Below are 19107 nucleotides of genomic sequence, written 5' to 3'. Positions count from 1 at the left end.
TTTTATAGCAGACCATTAGATTGAATTACAATGTAGTTAGCTCTAATATCTAACATGCTTATTTTTTATTGTATTTCTGACTCTTGTTTCATAATGACAATTGGTTCTGCTTGTCTTTAAAGCCGGTTTGATATATACTTTGCTCTCTTCTCACCTTATTGTTTTCTAATTTTCTCCTCTTTCACCTTTTGCTGTACCTTTCCGCCTGTCTTTACATGGTAAGTCCTCTGCTCTTCTAGTTTATTACAGTCTATGTATGGCTCGCATCAGGATCCGCTCTGATTAAATGTCCTCTTGCTCCTAAGGATCCTCACAACAATCTCAAGACAACATCCTGGAAATTGTGGCGTACGAAGCTCGCAGATTGTTCCGGGACAGGATTGTCACCTCTAAGGAGCTCAACGTCTTTGACAATATTTTAATATCTGTGCTGCAAGGAGACTGGGGGTCCGATGTGCTGGACCACATGGCAGGTGGGGATTTAGCGGAAGACAGGATGACCGCATTGTCCCCATCTTCCGTTCATGAGCAATTGAGGGAATATTCTAGTTTCAGCAAAGAAAGGATATTCATTGTGTGATGAAACGTTCTACAAGTTCCCAATATATTTGCTGTATCCATGCCTCACTGGTTTGAAGATCTTTGCTTGCGGTCATTCAGTAGGAACCTTTTATTTACTTCCAGATGAAGCATCTCTGTCCTGGTCATGTAAAAGCTCATTACAGTAAAGTTATCAGAGTTGTGTTTTATAATGAAATGCTCACGATTTTGTCTGTCACATGAGCTGGACAGCAAGCAGAGATCTTTAAAACCAGGATTTGTTATATAAAAGACTACAGAGAAATCACATGTTTTATTATAAATTACCACTTAAGGAGTTTTGCAGAACTGAAAAAATGTAATGGGCTGGAAATGTAATATACTAGTAAAATAATCCAAACTCCCCTCCTTAAGTGGACTCTGGTCCAACACAGAAGGCCCGGTCCTGCTCCAATCCCAGAAGAAGCTGCAGCGGTCACATGTCATACATTTTTGCATGTGACCACTCAGCCAATCACAGGGTTCAGCGGGGATAATGCCATGAACGGCACTCTTCTGAGATTGGAGCAGCAGGACTGTGGTTTCCATGTTTGTCCATCTACTACTAAAGGAGGCGAATAGAGCTTATTTTCCTACTTTACTCTGTTCCCAGCCCATATTATACAATCTCCATTTTCAAAAAGTTGGGACACACTATTAAATAGAAATGTTGAGAAAAAAGTGTGCATTGATTTGGAAATCTCATATACCCTTATTTTATTCACAATAGAAGATAGAATACATATCACAAGTTAGTGAGACATTTTTCCATTTAATGTAAAATCTTAAAAAAAAATTTGGGGGCAGCAACTTATCTCACAAAAGTTGGAAAAGGGGTAACAAAAGGCTGGAAAAGTAAGTGATACTAATGAAAAACTGGAGGCTCAATCTTATACACATAACTGTGTATAAAAAGAGCATGTTAGGCTGGCTGCACACGGCCGTGACGGGCTCCGTCACGGAATTCTGCGGCGGAGCCCGTCACGGCGCCCCCCAGAGACCCCAAACCTACCTGCGGATCCGGCGTCCTCGCTCCCGCGTGACGCGCCGCAGCGTGATGTGACACGCCGGCCACGGCACATGACACGCCCACCGCGTCACATGACGGGGCCGTCCGTGTCATATGACGCGGCGGCGGTAGGCAGGGAAGCAGTTTCACGCTATCTTCCGATGTGCCACAGCGGAAGATAGCGTGAACGGACGGCTTCCGTTGACTGCAATGGAAGCCGTCCGCACGTACACCCGCGGCAAATAGAGCATGCCGCGGGTGAGGACGGGAGATTTTACGGTGCGGAATTCCGCGGTGGAATTCCGCACCGTGAGCCCTGAGCTATTAGGTTCAATAGAACCTAATAGCAGGGGGCAACGCAGCGGATTTCAGCTGCGAATTATGCTGCGGAAATCCGTCCGTGGGAAGGAGCCCTTAAAGAGGCAGGGTCTCTCAGAAGATCAGCAAACTGTGAAAAACTGTCTAAAAATTGTGGCACAATTTCAGAAAAAAGGTTCCAAAATTGCAAAGACTTTGAATATCCCACCATCTATAGTACATAATATCAAAAGATTCAGAGGATCTGGAGAAATTCATGCACACAAGGAAAAAGGCAACAGTGAATATTAGATGCCCGAGATCTACGGGCCCTCAGACGTCACTGTATTACATATGGACGTGATTCTATAATGCAAATCACTGCTTGGGCTCAAGAATACTTCAAGAAATCGTTGTCTGTGAACACAGTTCACCGTGCGATCCACAAGGCTGTATCATGCAAAGAAGAAGCCATATCTTCAGTAACAATTCAGTAACACCGGCGTCTTCTCTGGGCCAAAGCTCATTAATGGACTGAGCCAAAAAGGAAAACTGTTCTGTGGACTCAAGAGGAGAGGGACCATCCAGCTTGTCATCAGCGCACAGTTCACTAGCCGGCATCTCTGATGGTGCGGGGCTGCATTAATGCCTATCACATGGGCAGCTTACATATCTTATCACTATCAATGCTGAGCAGTATATAGAGGTTTTAGAACATCATATCTTGCTATCTAAACAACATCTCTATCAGGGAAGGCCTTGCATAGTTCAGTAAGACAATGCTAAACCACATACTGCATCCATCACAACAGCATGGCTTCACAGAAGAAGAGTCCGGGGGCTGAACCGGCAGTCCAGACCTTCCACCAATAGATAACATTTGGTGCATTATGAAATTAAAAATCCGGCAAAGACCTCCCAGAACTGCTGAGCAACTAGAATCCTTCATCAGACGGGAATGGGACAACATTCCTCTCCCAAAACTCCAGCAATTGGTCTCCTCGCTTTACAGACTGTAAAAAGAGGAGATTCTACACAATGACGGCCCCGCCCCAACTTTATGAGATGTGTTGCTGCCATCAATTTCTAAATTAGTTAATTTTTCAAGTGAAATGGAAAAAGATCTCCCTTTTACCTTCTGATATGTTCTTATGTGAATAAAATATGTTATGCAATCACAGAAAATGGCCGTATACTTACTGACTAAGGAGGGCAGATGGCTGCATCCCCTTAACATGCAGGTAGCAGACTACCAAATGAGGGAGCTAATTACACCTGTGAGGGACACCGATGAGACAGCCACTCACACAGCCTCTTAATATAGAGGGGGGTAGCTGCCTGGTGTATACTCCTGCACAGAATAGATACAAAGTGGCAGACCTTCTGATACATGTAGTCCATCATGCAGACCAGCAACCTATTAATGACGTCATAATAGTTCGGCGGGTTGCCCTGCACCTTAAAAAAGTGCCACCCTAGGCTTCCCCTTGGCGTTTTAAAGCCATACTGCATGCGAATAATAGATAATACATGCAAGGCATTGGTTGGATTTTGGCCAAGATACATCAGACACGTTTGTTTTTTTTTTACATTTGTTTAGATTTTACAAAGCTTCCCAACTTTTGAAGTTGGAGTTGTATAATATATATTTTAGTACCCTTTGAAATTCATACTAGATGATCTTGAAAACCATTGGGAATTGCTTATATTGAGTGTTATATTTGGGGGTTTTTTCAAAAAAGTAAAATTACAGCAAAAGAGGGAGAATCCGGCAGATGGTTATGGGGCTCCAAGTCTCTTATCTGTAATATGAAATGTCTCAATGTAAAAGATGAACCTCAAAGTGTGATCAAGGCATAGATCAAGTACAATACTACAAGATCTGGTAGTACATTCATGGTGATTGTTACAATGATGTGATAGAAACAAATAGGAGGGGAAAAGATTCTTGGACTCTCAGGCGTCCTTGGAGAGATGGAAACAATAAACACACTCTAGATTAGATTAGGATTAGACATGAGCGAGTAGTGCCTTAGCAGAGTATCCTCCCGCTCGTCTCTAAAGATTCGGCTGCTGGCGGCGGGGGAGAGCGGGGAGGAATGGAGAGGAGATCTCGCTCCCTCTCTCCCCCCTGCTCACTCCCGCAACTCACCGCTCACCCGTGCCGGCAGCCGAATCTTTAGAGACGAGCGGGGAGATACTCGGCTAAGGCACTACTCGCTCGAGTAACGTGCCTTAGCGGGTATACTCGCTCATCTCTAATTAGGATCCCAAAACATCTGATCTGGTGATACCGGTAGCTCCATCCTTCTCTGATGATCTGGTATTGCAGCATTCGTCTTATAGAAATCTTTTTCCATCTACAGCACAAATTATATATAAAGCTCCTAATTTTCTCCATTCTCTTCCATTCTTTAGACGTCTTCTATGTAACGTGGGGAGCACTGCATGAAGCAGGATCAGTGCTCGCCCCTGGGCAGTCCTTACCCCCTCATGGACGCCCCCTCGGAAGGTTGAGTTCTGCTGACTTTAAAGATATTATTAAGAAGGTGCATTTAAAGTAAAACCTGAAATTGGTCATTAAAAGAAAAGTGAAGAAATGATCTGTTGCTAACATTTTTGGGCTTTACAGTGTAGCATTGCATTGTTTTCTTGTGTTTCTCATATCTGACCTGTGTATAGCAGTAGTTATTTATAAGGCATCCTTGTGGAGGCATTTATACACAATGTTTGTAAGGTCGCCTGCAGATGGCCGGGTCGGATCCCGCTGTAAGAATTCTCGACCCCTGCACCTGCAGTGACGAATGTGGCTCACCTGATTCCGTGTCTGCCCTGCTCTGTGATGTGCCGGCTGCCGCCCAGCCGGTGCTGAGCAGAGCCGGCGCGTCGGTAGTGACATTTCTGTGCGGGTCTCTGCGACACCCGCACAGAAATAGAACATGCTGCGATTTGTTTTCTACGTGTGTTCTCACATGGACAAATCGCAGCTGTGTGTGTAGGATTGCACTATGTGATGCAATCCTATGCTGGCGGGCACGGGCAGATATTTTGCTGAAAAGTCCGCTGCAGAATTTCCGCCCGTGTGCAGGGGGCCAATACACATAGTCTGAGAGCAAGTGCTGAAAAAAAACTTTTTACACCAAAGTAACTTTGGTCCTCACATAGTACTTATAGGGGTGGGTTTTCTAGGACTTAAATATTGATGACCTATCCTTAGGATAAGTCATAAATATCAGATTAGGGTATCGACACATCAACTCCCAGTGCACCTGTCGATTAGATGTTTGGAGAGTGCATAGTGCTAAGTTGAGCTCTGTGGCCACTTGTCTGGCTTGTGTTTTGCAGCTAAGTCTTATGCAAGTGAATGGGATTGTGCTGTAATACCAGACACTGCCACTACAAATAGTACAGCACTCTTCCTTGTATAAAGTAAAGAGGCCGCAGTATTCACCAGAGTGCCTTATCTTCAAACAGCTGATCTGAGAAGGTAACAGGAGTTGGACTGAAGGGGCAGAAGTACTTCGCTGAGCCCTCTGCCCTTTTGGCTTTGCTTGACTTTCCTTGGAGAGATGAGTGTATGATATGCGGATTTATATTTTAATGGATCCATAAACATCATTAGTGCCTCTCTAGGCAGAATCAAGCAAAGCCGGTAAAAGCCAAAGGAGCTCAGCTGAGTGCTTTTGTGCTTCATTTCAGTGATCGAGGGTGTTGGGACAAGAGTTCTGATTTGTCCCTGCGTCAGAAGATTAATGAAACAGTCATTTATGAGTTAAACACAACTCCTACTACAATAAGTAGTCAACCTTTAAGAAGACCATGCCGTTCTCCTGACTCGTCTGCTGTAGTAAACCCTTGCATTCCCCATACCTGTGTTTCAGGGTGTCATTCAGTTCAGCCGTGATAACCGAGAGCTGGATGTCCTCCTGTTCCATGAAGTTCTGGATTTCATGTCTCAAGTGGATCGTGTGTTGAGCTTTCCAGGTGGATCCCTTCTCCTGGCCGGCCGGAGCGGTGTTGGCCGTAGAACAGTCACTTCTCTGGTCACACACATGCACGGAGCTGTGCTTTACACCCCCAAGATCTCCAGAGGATATGAGCTGAAACAGTTCAAGAATGACCTAAAGCAGGTAATCCATGTCAGGTCCTACTGATCTACACGGGGCTGAAATAAAGGAACGGCGCTTAAAGGAGAAGAACATAATGGAAGAGAATGGCAGCAATTGTGTTACTTGAGACGTTGTATCGTCTACATAAGTTACTGGGTGTTTTCTCACTAAACTCAGAAAAATGATCTGAATTAACAAGACCTTGTACATAGAAGACAACTCGAACAATCCACAAAGGGGATCCACTACCCATGATCCTCATCTCCTGGCCATAGTACAGAGCAGTAATAAGTAGCATCTCTTCCCCTGGAGGACCTGTCCTGTATTACACAAACATCCCAGTGATGTGAATTTGCACTATGTAAGGCTTAAAGGGGTTGTCCTGCGCCGAAACGGGTTTGTTTTTTTTTCAATAGCCCCCCGTTCGGCGCGAGACAAACCCGATGCAGGGGTTAAAAAAAAAACCGGATAGTGCTTACCTGAATCCCCGCGCTCCGGTGACTTCTTACTTACCTTGTGAAGATGGCCGCCGGGATCTTCACCCTCGGTGGACCGCAGGTCTTCTGTGCAATCCATTGCCGATTCCAGCCTCCTGATTGGCTGGAATCGGCACACGTGACGGGGCGGAGCTACGAGGAGCCGCTCTCCGGCACAAGCGGCCCCATTCAGAAGAAAGACGACCGGACTGCGCAAGCGCGTCTAATCGGGCGATTAGACGCTGAAAATTAGACGGCACCATGGAGACGAGGACTCCAGCAACGGAGCAGGTAAGTGAATAACTTCTGTATGGCTCATAATTAATGCACGATGTACATTACAAAGTGCATTAATATGGCCATACAGAAGTGTATAACCCCACTTGCTTTCGCGGGACAACCCCTTTAATTTCTCCTATGGAGGCGCTGCAGGGAAATTGAATACTTAATGGAGTATTCCGGTGACATTAAGCTATCCCCTCTCTGCATCTGCAAATAGGATGATGGAACAATGCCTCTACAGCGCCAACTATTGGAAGGCTGCATTCCTGCAAGTCAATGTCTGACTTTTTAACCAGCCTTGTAACAATGACTGGAAATAAAATCCTTATAAGCCTCCTAGGTGTCCTCCAATAGGTGGCGCTGTAGAGGCATTGTTCCATCTTCCCAGAGCAGCTTGCGTGTTCTTATACATCTCCTCACACCTCCTAGGAGAAACTCCATAACTCCAAACTTTACCCCTTCTGACTCGCATCATAGGCCTCTTACCCAGCCAACCAGCAACCTACTATACACTGAGGGGCAAAACACCCCAAACAGCTGCTTGTACATGGTTATCTTTTCCTTCTGGGGAAGACTCTGGTTTTGGTTTATATTCCCAGTCTTTGTTACAAAGCCAGTTAAAAGGTCAGATGTAGACTTGCTGGAATGTTGCCTTCTAATAGGTGGCGCTGTAGAGGCATTGTTCCACCTTCCCATTTGTATAATTTTCCTGCCCGTGCGCCAGACCTTCCAATCTGCCTTTGTTATGAGCACTTATACTGTAGATGTGTAGCAGCTGGTTGAACATTTGCAGGTTGGTTATTATTTGCTATGTTTAATCCTCCATGTTTCTGGCACACATGACTATACAGAATATTCACACCTCCGGCACAGCAGTAGGCATCGTTTTCTTTGGTATTCCAGTCTTTGAGTTTTCTGTACGATTCCTGTCACCATTATGTAACCAGAGTCCTCTTGTCTTCAGGTCATGCAGATGGCGAGCATAGAAGGCCAACAAGTAGTCCTGCTCCTCGAGGACTATCAGTTTGTCCATCCAACTTTCCTGGAGATGATCAACAGCCTGCTGTCATCAGGTACAATCAGAAGATCTTCATGGTCATCCGTTAGGACAGAGGTCCCCAACTCCAGTCCTCAGGGACCACCAACAGGTCATGTTTTCTGGATATCCTGTAGTAAGAACACCTGTGGCAATGTCTGAGGCACCGACAATAATTAAATCACCTGTGCAACACTGAGGAAATCCTGAAAACATGACCTGTTGGGGGTGCCTGAGGACTGGAGTTGGGGAACACTGCGTTAGGAGCTTCCGCCAGGGAGTTCTGACTACTAATGGCTGGCTCACATGCACCAAAGTGAATGCAGTCATTTATACGTCTTTGGGTTTTTTTTCTTACGGGCCGTGTTAAAAATTCACAGCATGTCCTATTTTGATGAGTTTTCAGGCACCGGAATCGCCCATTAAGATCAATGGGAATATAAAAAAAACTAAACAGAATGAACTTGTGTGGCATGCCTGTACACTCCAATGTTTTCCGCACCCATTGATTTCAGTGGGCATTTTAAATCACGTGAATCTCACCGCCTTCTGGTTTTTTTTTCCGATGCGCATGAAAATCTGTTTACATTTGAATGACAATGGAAACCGATGTAGAGCGTACATACACTAACTGGGAAACTGGTCAATATTGTATTCACCAAAATGTCACTTGCCCGTGTAAATAATAGGCTGAGTGATTTCACGGTGAGTATGCATATGTTTCACATCCGTTCAGTTTTTGTTGCGTTTTTAACCTGCGAGTGTCCTCGTTTTCATGTGTCAAAAAAAAAAAAGATGGAAGACGGCCCAGTTGATGTCATTTAAAATGCCTGTCAGTGGATGCATGAAAAGAAAGCATCTAGAAAGAAACTAAGCACATACACACGCCATGCCAGTGCATTTTTCTCATCCATTCACTTTAGCGGGCGCTTTTTTTTTAACACGGACCATCAGTTCACGAAAAAAACTGCACCCGGGAATCATTGCATTCACTTTAATGGGTCCAAGTTCTCTAGTTGCAAAATTAGATGAAACTCTAATGTTAAACTCGCTCACATGAATACAATTGGGGTTTTGTTCTTGTTGATCCGGACTGCGGATCAGAGACTTTACAGAGGTCATCTTGGAACATAGAATGATTGGGGCCTGACAACTGTGGCAGTGCTGTAAACTGGGGGAAGTGTTCTACGGCATAGGTTTTAGGACAGTCATCCTTCTTGGGTTATGAAAGTAAATAATATGTGTCCTTTGTAGGAAATTTCACACTGCATACAGCATTAACCCTTTCCAATCCAGTGTCTGACCTCGTCCGACATTTGAGATTTCCCTGCATAGCTTCCGCATCTGGTGAGGTCCGACACACGTTTCTAACACTATACAGAAGAGGGGTCCGTCGTCTGAGCTTGCATCTGCATACAATTATTTATATTTATATATATATATATATATATATATATATATAATATATTCTGTATTCTTATATGTAGAATTCCAAGGAATCCACAACACACTTTCTCACCCAAAATAAATAAGAGCTGGGGAGCGTGTGGGTGGCAGGGAAGTTGGATTGGAAAGGGTTGAAATCAATAAATGTGCAAAACCAATGCATTTATTTTACATTAGGCAAATGACATCTAAAAAGACCTACTTCTGACTGTAGTCGCTACATATAACACCTTTCTGGTCTCTCCACGTGGCACCCAGGATTCCTCTACTTACTGAGCCGTGCTTGGACGATCTATGCTCAAAGTTATTTAGCGGAAGGCCCGATGTAACAAATCTCTTCCACCGTGAAACCGATGCATGTCCGTGGCACAACTCACACGCTACATGCATATTTTTTTGGATATTCTGTGTAGGTTTTGCGTCTGATTTGAAGATGTGTTGCACAGAGTGAAAATCTGCAATCCGTTCACATGCTGCAGAGTCTACGGTCGGCTCTGTGCCTTTAATTCTTTGCAGATTTTTTATTTCCCACAACTTGTTCATGATTCGTTTAAAACTACATTGGCGTGGATTTTTGGTACAGAATCCACAATGAAAGTCCGTGACCACTCGGTGACTTATGAATTCACGCTTCGGCTGTGATCAGATGGTGGAATTTGAGATGGACTGTGTGTGGAATCTGGGCCGATTCCTCTGCACATCCATGTGAATAGGAATCCATGTCATAGTTCATATACAGCAGAGATTTTACATGTGCAGACTTCAAGGCTTTGTGGAAGGACGTGGCCTGTCTCTTCTTGCCAAGAAGTCTGCATTAAAATCTATACTGATACCAGACTAGCTGCGTTGCATGGGCTAATCCCAGCCTCATATTTTTCTGCCGCGGATTTTACTTTTGTGAACACATCCCTACGGTCACAGCTTTCTTCCTTCCTGGGAGAGTCTAGTCTAGCTGCTTATCTTTCTCCCATATAGTATACAGTTTTCAGAATGATGGTGCCATCTATGTATTTTTTAAGGATTCTGGGACATAGAGCGGTGCCTTGAGGAGGAGCCCACTCTTATGATGTTTATATTCGCTAAGTGAACAGCAGATGCCATCTTAGTACAACCTCTTTAACATATTTAGTAGGTTATGTAAAATCTTGATATTAAACATTGCAAGTAAATTCTGCATGGTTGAGGCACGCTATTTGTATCTGTCACGTCCAATCAGGATGCGCTTGGTCCGAAAACCCGAAAGACTCGTGGGCTGTAAATAAACAGACTACAAGTGCATACAAAACAGTGGTAAACAATAAACAAAACCCACCAGGGAAACACTGTCCCTATAAACCCTTTACCAAGGTAATGGACCTGCCTATATGCAGATAACCTGCCCTAACAAGGGCGAACCTGACCATGTACCTTTGCCACTAGCAGACCCTATGTGGGAGAGGAGAAAGCCACAGAGAAGAAGATCTTAACAATAGTAACTACAGTACTTGGCTTAGTGAAGAATCTGGAAAGCAGGCGGTCCAGCATCAACTTTAACTTCCATCACAGTCAGAATTAAACAGCAATGCGCTAAGTGCAAGGCCAGATTAAAAAATCCTCCCAAATTACCCACAGGTGAGACCAAGCAAATCTCACCTAATGCCAATCCCTCAAGAAGATGAAGAGAACCAAATACAAGACCTGAACCAGATTAGTAGAAAGGAACAGATCCCAGAGCTGCCGCAACCGTATCCTTATTTATGAGGATGCTTGAATGTATAATAATCTACATTTCGTCCAGTGATGCTCTAACCTGTGTGTTCCTCTTCTCTGCCCGCAGGGGAGGTTCCTGGCTTGTATACCATGGAGGAGTTGGAGCCACTGTTGTCCCCACTAAAAGACCAGGCGTCTGAAGATGGCTTTACAGGACCACTGTTTACTTATTTCACTCTCAGTACGTACATTACTCTCTCCTTCATTCTCTGGGGCCTCTGATTCTTCACAGTGATACACTTATAGCAGGTTTTACGGACAGTAGAGTGTGCAAGACTTTGTGTAGTAGTGAAGCTGAGGACATTGCATGTTCTGGAACAGGACCCACCTATACTTGTGGTTGATGGAGGTTCCCGGTGGTTGGACCCCTACCTATCAGAAACATAACTTGTAGATATGGAATAAGTTTTTAAAACTTGCCACAACGTCTTTTAATATAGTTTTCTACCGCGTTGTAAAACCGCCGTGTACTGTAAGCTGCATAAAGTAAAAACACTCCCATACAGCGATAGTTTGTTTATCCCTTCAGTCTTTATTACTTGACCCCAGTGATGTATAATACTCCGCAGATGCTGCAGCAACCAGTCACTGCGGGGACGTTTCATCCACCGTGGCCAGTAATATTGATTGCTGTTACTTGATTATTTATTACCGGATGATGATTATTATTATTTCTATTAAAGTGCTAATTCCAGAGCGCTGTACGTATCAGAACTGAGATTTAAGTACATTACATATGGGGAACGACAAACGTTGACTAAATGACTTACAAACTACAATCCTAGGGGTTGCAATCTACAGTTCCCTTAAATTCATTTGCAGCTGTACCTGCATTACCAACGCCACCTGCTGCAGTGCCGAGAAATCTGTCTTTTTCCGCTGAGAGGCAGCGGTTCCGAGCAGCGGACCCCCTCCAATCAACCATTGATTGCGAGTCCTGAAGAAACGTCATCAGTAGAGATGAGCGAGCACGCTCGGATAAGGCAGTTACTCGAGCGAGCATCGCTATTCTCGAGGAACTGCATTCTCGTCCGAGCAGGCTCGGGGGCGGCGGATGGTATCGGGGTAGAGAGTGAGAGAGATTCCTCTCTCTCGCCCCCCCCCCCCCCCCCCCGAGCCTGCTCCAACAAGAATGCAGTTACTCGAGAAGAGCGATGCTCACTCGAGTAACTGCCTTATACGAGTGTGCTCGCTCATCTCTAGTCATCAACAGTAAAGTCCTGGAAAAGTCCTTTACATTTTCTATTGGCTGTATATTACTAATCACTGTTCTATTTCAGGGGTCCTGCAGAACCTGCACGTCGTCCTCATCATGGATTGTACGAATGCAAATTTCACAATAAACTGTGAGAGTAACCCGGCTTTTTACAAGAAGTGCTCAGTACAGTGGATGGAGGGATGGTCTGATAGGAGCATGAAGAAGGTATATTGTCCAATGGATGATGATGATGCTGCTTGAGGAATAGCCATCAGTCAATGCAATATATACGTATATAATATGTGTGTTTCCTTTTCATTGTTGTACTACCTGACATTCAGTGAAGAAGCTGCAGCTGTCACCCTCTACCTCAGTGCCATGGCTTCTTAAAAAAGCAGATTGGTGGAAGTGCCGGGTGTGGAACCCCCCACCAATCTTTTATTGATGGTGAATCCTGAGAATAGGTTGTTAATAAAAATAAAATAAATCCTGGAATAGATAGGGAATAACTTGCTGATCGGTGGGGATCTCACTGATCCCAAGAATGGGGGTCCTGTGTCCCCATCTTCCTCATTGTGGGCTCACTAATTGAATGGGTATTTCCGTCAACCCTATTGAAATGAATAGAGCACCGACGAAGCACGCTCAGCCAGCACTTCATTCGTTGTGGTGTCCAATCTGTGACGAGAACAGGGGGGACACGGGATCCCAGTTCGCAACATCAGCAGGAGTCTGACCAGTGAGACTCCCATTGGTCAGCAAGTTATTGTAATTCTGGTTCAACTTATTTAAGGAAATTCAAGTAAATGGTGGACATATTTCAGCATGAGCGATCTTTTTTTTTGGAGCAGGGAGGGGACAAGCCACTACTGAAGCAATCTGGTAGCTCTTACCCTCTTCTCCCCATTCAGGCATGGTATGGGGAGGGGGGAGAAATAGTCACTGGGCCTTAGGCTGGTTGGCTGATTGCTATCTAAAGTTTATGGCCAGCCTTATGTCTTCATTTTCTAACTAAGCTGCTTTGTTTTTGTGGCTTGTGGTTTCAACTACGTCAGTAAGTACACCTCATTAGCTGATTAAGGCCTCATGTCCATGGGCAGGCCGGATTCCATGTGCGGGAGCCCGCAGCAGAATCCGACCCTTCCTAAGGCTGGCGACACTGCGTACCTGTACTTGTCTGCTTTATTCTATACTGCAGATATGTGCAAAAGTGCCAGCTGCCGCGCCGGGGCACATACGCAGTACAGTTTTGTTTTTAAACTCCTCCTGCTTTTCCATGGAATTCACAGCCCATCCGCAATGTGGACGGGCCGCGGATCAGACAGCTTCCATTGACTTCAATGAAAGCCATCTACACAGAATCCACACTAAAATGGAGCATGCTGGGATGTGTTTTCCGCATGCGGAATCCGGAAAACAAATGTGCATGTGTAAATTGAAGTATGGGACGCTCATGGTTCCCTTTTGGCGGCTTGAACTACGGATCTTCCGCGCGGTGACCCGCAAGTCAAATCAGCCTATCAAATTGGGCCTATCAAAGATTTTTAGCAAATGAGATTCGTAGTTAATTATCCTAGAGCTACTGTGCTGTACAAGTGACGTGTGTATCCGTTTCATCACTGAAGTTGTATTATGTCAGTATTCTGCCAGAAGATTGATGTAATGTTGATTTACATGATTAATTATCTTATAAGTCATTTTGGGTGCCCTTATTCAGATTCCAAAGATGCTGTTTTCTGACACCAGTCCAGAGAAGAAGAACCAGCAGTCAGAGCACCGGAGGTCTTCACCAGGTAGATGTCTGTCTTTGGTTACTTTAGATTGAAGCCGCATTATACTATATACTCAGTCATATTCATTCCTGTACATTTTGTGTATTCCTAGCAGAGTCCGACTTTTATAAATCTTTCCTAACGATTCATGAATCCTGCAAAGCATACGGTGCCACTCCAAGACGCTACATGACTTTCCTTCAAGTGTATAGCTCACTGTTTAGCAGTAAGAAAGCCGAGCTCACCAAGAAACAAAAGCATTTACAGGTTAGTACATAATGCTGCTATGTTGTTGATGTTGAAGGGGTTTATCAGAGTTACAAGTTATCCCCAACCCACAGGATAGGGGATAAGTTGCTGCTTGGTGGGGGTCTCAGTGGTGAGACCGCCACTGATCCCGAGAATGGGGTCCCGTGTCCGTTCTGCTCCTCACTGTGGACTTACCACAACCCCCACGGTCAAAGGGAGAATGGATGAACTGAGGATCGTGCAAGCGCACTGCCGCTGTTTTTATCTTCAGTGAGACTGTGGAGATATCTGAGCAGCAAGCGCTACAGTATTTGACAGCTACACTTCTGGTCCAGGCAGAGATATTGATGACGTGTATTCGAGTTTCAGTTCCTAGAAATTACGTGTTTAGTAGCAACATACACCTTAAGGCGTTAACATATGTTAATCATTCAGGTCATACGTTCTTATGATTCAAGGGGTGTGTACTCCTGCTGATGCATCATTTCCACTACATCTGTACCAGAAGTGCACTGATGGTTGACCAACATTGTGTCAGACTCGGTGACCTTGCATGCATGCTACTTCTCTTTATAATTAATTTGGAGCAGGACATTGAAAGTCTAGAGGAAAAACATTAATTATTCCTATTACAACCACCTAAGGACACAACCCTTTTTTCCCCTCTATTTTTGTTTTTTCCTCCCTTTTAAAAAATCATAACTTTTATTTATCCCTCAACCTAGCTGTATGAGGGCTTGTTTTTTTTTTTTGCAGGTCAAGTTGTATTTTTCAAAGAATATTTAATGTACTGGAAAACGTAAAAAAAAATCCTAGTGGAATGAAATGGTACAAAACCAAAATGCCACCATCTTTAGGAGAGTTTTGTTTCTATGGCGTACACACTGCAGCAAAAATGACATAACTTGAATACTCAATGCATCAATACAATTACAACGATACCAAATTATTTTTATATATATATATAATGTTTTTGCTGTACTTGTTTTTGTAAAAACAAAACCATCTAATAAATGGAATATTTGCATTGTATTTCTATTTCACCCCACTTACATTTTTTTTTTACGTTTTTCAGTACATTATATGGTACATTAACTGGCAATAAAAAAGATATTGTTCTTGGAAGTCGAGGATGAAAACTAAAAATTAAAAGCTGAAAAATATATACTCTTCAAAGGGTTAATATGAAACCTGCAGTGATTAGGTGGGCTGTCCATACCTTATCCAGCAACACATTAAAGGGGTTGTCTCATGAAAGCATGTGGGGTTATATACTTCTGTATGGCCATATTAATGCACTTTGTAATGTACATCGTGCATTAATTATGAGCCATACAGAAGTTATTCACTTACCTGCTCCGTTGCTGGCATCCTCGTCTCCATGGATCCGTCTAAAATTGCCTCTTCTGGCGATTTTAGACGCGCTTGCGCTGTGCGGTCTTCTGTCTTCTGAATGGGGCCTCTCGTAGCTCCGCCCCGTCACGTGTGCCGATTCCAGCCAATCAGGAGGCTGGAATCGGCAATGGACTGCACAATGAAGATCCCGGCGGCCATCTTACTAAGGTAAGTAAGAAGAAGGAAGAAGTCGCCGCAGCGCGGGGATTCGGGTAAGTAGTACCCGTTTTTTTTTTTAACACATGCATCGGGTTTGTCTCGCGCCGAACGGGGGGCCTATTGAATGAAAAAAAAAAACCTGTTTCGGCGTGAGACAACCCCTCTAACTCCTTTAGTATGGGAGCCCCCATGACCATTACATGATCACAGTGGATTTAGTAGCTAAGGTCGATGGTACGCGGCCGATATTGCTAGGAGAATCTGTAGCCAGCGAGACTTGTGTTATTTATTACACAGCGACCAATTCCATCAATGGTTCTCTGTTATACATGGGCAGCCCATGCCAACCACCACTTGAATTCTGTTCATATATTGACCCTGTTTTTTGGGAGGTGATGACGTTATACTGTGTGTGTTGATGTATGTGTCCAGCCAGCCAATCCTGTTTTAGGACTCCTAGTAAACACATGATTGCTATCAGTTCTTGCTCTATTACCTATTTGTCTTTTTTTTCTGGCGCTTTGTGTACTTGGAATTGAACCTGAATTTGTAATTTTCTCATTTTTGCTTAGGCCGGAGTATCAAAGCTCAATGAAGCCAAGTCTCTAGTAGATGAGCTGAAAAGAAAAGCCGGAGAACAGAGCTTATTGCTACAAACTAAACAGGCCGAGGCGGACGCAGCGCTGCAAGAGATAACCACATCCATGCAGGTAATATCCTGATAACCTGGCTTGTGTTCCTTCATTACTGGGGCCCTTCAAAACTGTGTGCAAGTGGATCTAGAAGGCAAAGCATTCTTGCTATGCAGCATATTTCACACCTGCCTAAAACTGTTTTTTGCACAGTACTGTATATAACAAATGCTGTAAATCCCAGCAGATGAACAAAACATTAATCTACTAAATCACTAGTTGCATTCGCCTGTTTGTCAGCGTCAACTAACAATGACTGGAGTTCCATTCATAGCATGGGAAAGAAGATTCTGCATAACCAGGGATATGCATGTAGTGGTCTGAAAAAAGGCACTACATAGCACTGTTTAGCTGTGGGGACCAGTACTATAATAACCGGCCCTAGGGGGTTAATCGGAGTCATTTTACACAGCTGATGCAGGTAGCCTAGCAACCAGTAAGTCATTTTTATTCAGCTGCACAAGATAGGAAAAATGCATAGAGACTCAGATGAGGCAGGTAGCCTAGCAACCAAATAGGTTGTGATTGGCTGCAGACTGACTGGTCAGGTGACAGAGGTGATAAATAGCCGGACAACGGTTGCAGGAGGCAGAAAAAGATAAGAAGAGAGATGTGGAAGAAGAAGTGCCAAAGAGATGAGATAAGAGAGAAGTGGTGCAAGAGTGAAGTGGACACAGAGAGGAGAGAGGCCAGTAAGAGAGAAGTGGCAGAGAGAGCAGAACAGGCAGAGCAGAACAGGCAGAGCAGAACAGGCAGAGCAGAACAGGCAGAGCAGAACAGGCAGAGCAGAACAGGCAGAGCAGAACAGGCAGAGCAGAACAGGCAGAGCAGAACAGGCAGAGCAGAACAGGCAGAGCGAGAACAGCAGGAGAGAAACAAAAGAAAAAAGAGAAAGCAGAGAAACGGGGAGTAACCGAGAAGGAGAGTCAGCTTTGACAGTGAGTAGAGGAAAAATACAAGATCTAAATATGAAGAGGGATAGAGAAAATAAATCCAGAGTAAGCTCCCAGTATATGAATGTGCTAGACACAGGTGTCTTCAACATTGCAATGGTGTATCCTTTATTATTCACTGAGTGTGTTAAAGAAAATTGCCTCAACTCCCTGCTTTATTTAATAAAAATACCGTGTTACAACAAGTTAAAGAAAATATCTGACTCCGTGTATTAGGCCAAATGCCCACGGACGGATTATCGCTGTGGAAATCGCGGTCAGACAACTGTCGCGATTTCCGCAGCAATGTCCATCCATAGACATGCTGTGTACAACGATTCTCTCCTGCCCACGAGCGGAAATGCGCTGCAAATTTGTGCACGCGGGGGGAGAATCGCAGCATGTTCTAATATGTGCAGAAAAACACACGGATGGCTTCTATTACAGGCGGGATCTGACCCGGCCGTGGGCATGAGGCCTTATTTAGCACCTCACCATTCATGACTACAAATTGTGCCCCAGGGCAATGGCGTCCGAACTACAACCTGACTTGGCATCAATGGGATGTAAATTCTGCACTGTATTTTTTTCACAGCGTGTGGATGAGATTTCTTGAACCTTCATCCTCAGTGTCTGGACTGTAAAATGCTGCAGATCATCTTGAGTCCATTCCACTGCAGAGAATCCGCAGCACTTCTGCAACATGTGAACATTCCCTTACAAGTGGTTGGGTGGGGTTCTCTCTTTTTTTTTCATACTATTCTAAACCTTTTTTTCCACTGGTGTTTTTCAAATGCTGTAGAGATACTTGTGGTATAAAGGCCGTACCGGAGCACGCTGCGATTGGATAGACTTTACAAGTAACATCTGTGTGTGTAAACAGATTAAGGTGTGGCTGTGGGATATCTTCACACTGTGGTGTTTTGCTGCAGATTTGATCTGGAATCCACTTTGCTTTGTGCCGTAGTTTATACGGCTTGGATTTGGAATCCATGTATGACAATAAACTGACCTATCGCCTCTTGACGTACATTCCACAGAGTCCATGTGCAGAATTGCCCGTTGAGAGGGACTTAATCTGCATGCGGATCTGCGGGTGTAAAAATGCATATCAAATAGCAGAAATCCACGGCTCATCCAGGGATTTCTTCCATGGTTTTTCAAGCAGAATTTATGTGGAAATATCCGATGTGGATTCCAGCCATGTTAGCCCAGCCTGAAGAATACACTTTGATGTTTCAGAAATGATAGTCTGGTTTATATTCGCATGGCAATTTTTCCATCTTAATTTTCTGTCTGAAAAAATAGACTGAATTTGGACGGTAAAGATTATATTAATACTTTAAATATTTACATTTTTTATCGGCAATTTTTAAAAAAATTGAATGAACAATCTGAGTGGGAAAAAAAATCGCAAATGTCATATTTGTTGTAATTTTCAGATGAAATCGCCCATTTGTCTATGGTTGCATTTAAAATAAAACGGACAAACAGATTGCGTTGCGTTGTTTTGATACGGTTGCAGTCCTTTTTTGACAGCTGTAACCATGGTGACTAAAGAAAAAAACAGAAAACATGAAGTGCCAAGCCAGGATATTTGTTTTTTTTTTCACTCAGGAAAAAAATCACTAATATACCCGAGTATAAGCCGAGACAATAAGTTGCACCACAAAAAACTGGGAAAACTTATTGACTCGAGTATAAGCTGAGCTATACTCGAGTATATA

General features: G+C 43.9%; 1 protein-coding gene across 3 annotated transcripts in view; it reads left to right on the top strand.

Annotated features, from left to right (window-relative positions):
• Positions 1-19107, top strand: part of DYNC2H1 (dynein cytoplasmic 2 heavy chain 1) — a 413010-nt gene that overhangs the window by 115785 nt on the left and 278118 nt on the right. For 2 of the 3 annotated variants that reach the window (XM_066586361.1, XM_066586344.1), the window contains exons 47-55: positions 306-473; positions 4304-4434; positions 5767-6015; positions 7717-7825; positions 11051-11164; positions 12264-12406; positions 13899-13974; positions 14066-14220; positions 16329-16466. In XM_066586361.1, coding sequence (XP_066442458.1) covers positions 306-473; positions 4304-4434; positions 5767-6015; positions 7717-7825; positions 11051-11164; positions 12264-12406; positions 13899-13974; positions 14066-14220; positions 16329-16466 — 1283 coding nt within the window. The remainder of the gene's footprint in view (positions 1-305; positions 474-4303; positions 4435-5766; positions 6016-7716; positions 7826-11050; positions 11165-12263; positions 12407-13898; positions 13975-14065; positions 14221-16328; positions 16467-19107) is intronic. The other variant, XM_066586352.1, reaches the window with a different exon arrangement.

Source organism: Eleutherodactylus coqui, chromosome 1, assembly GCF_035609145.1.
Source record: "Eleutherodactylus coqui strain aEleCoq1 chromosome 1, aEleCoq1.hap1, whole genome shotgun sequence".
NCBI lineage: Eukaryota > Metazoa > Chordata > Amphibia > Anura > Eleutherodactylidae > Eleutherodactylus > Eleutherodactylus coqui.
Note: the sequence above shows the minus strand (reverse complement) of the source record. Positions and strands in the feature narration are given on the sequence as shown.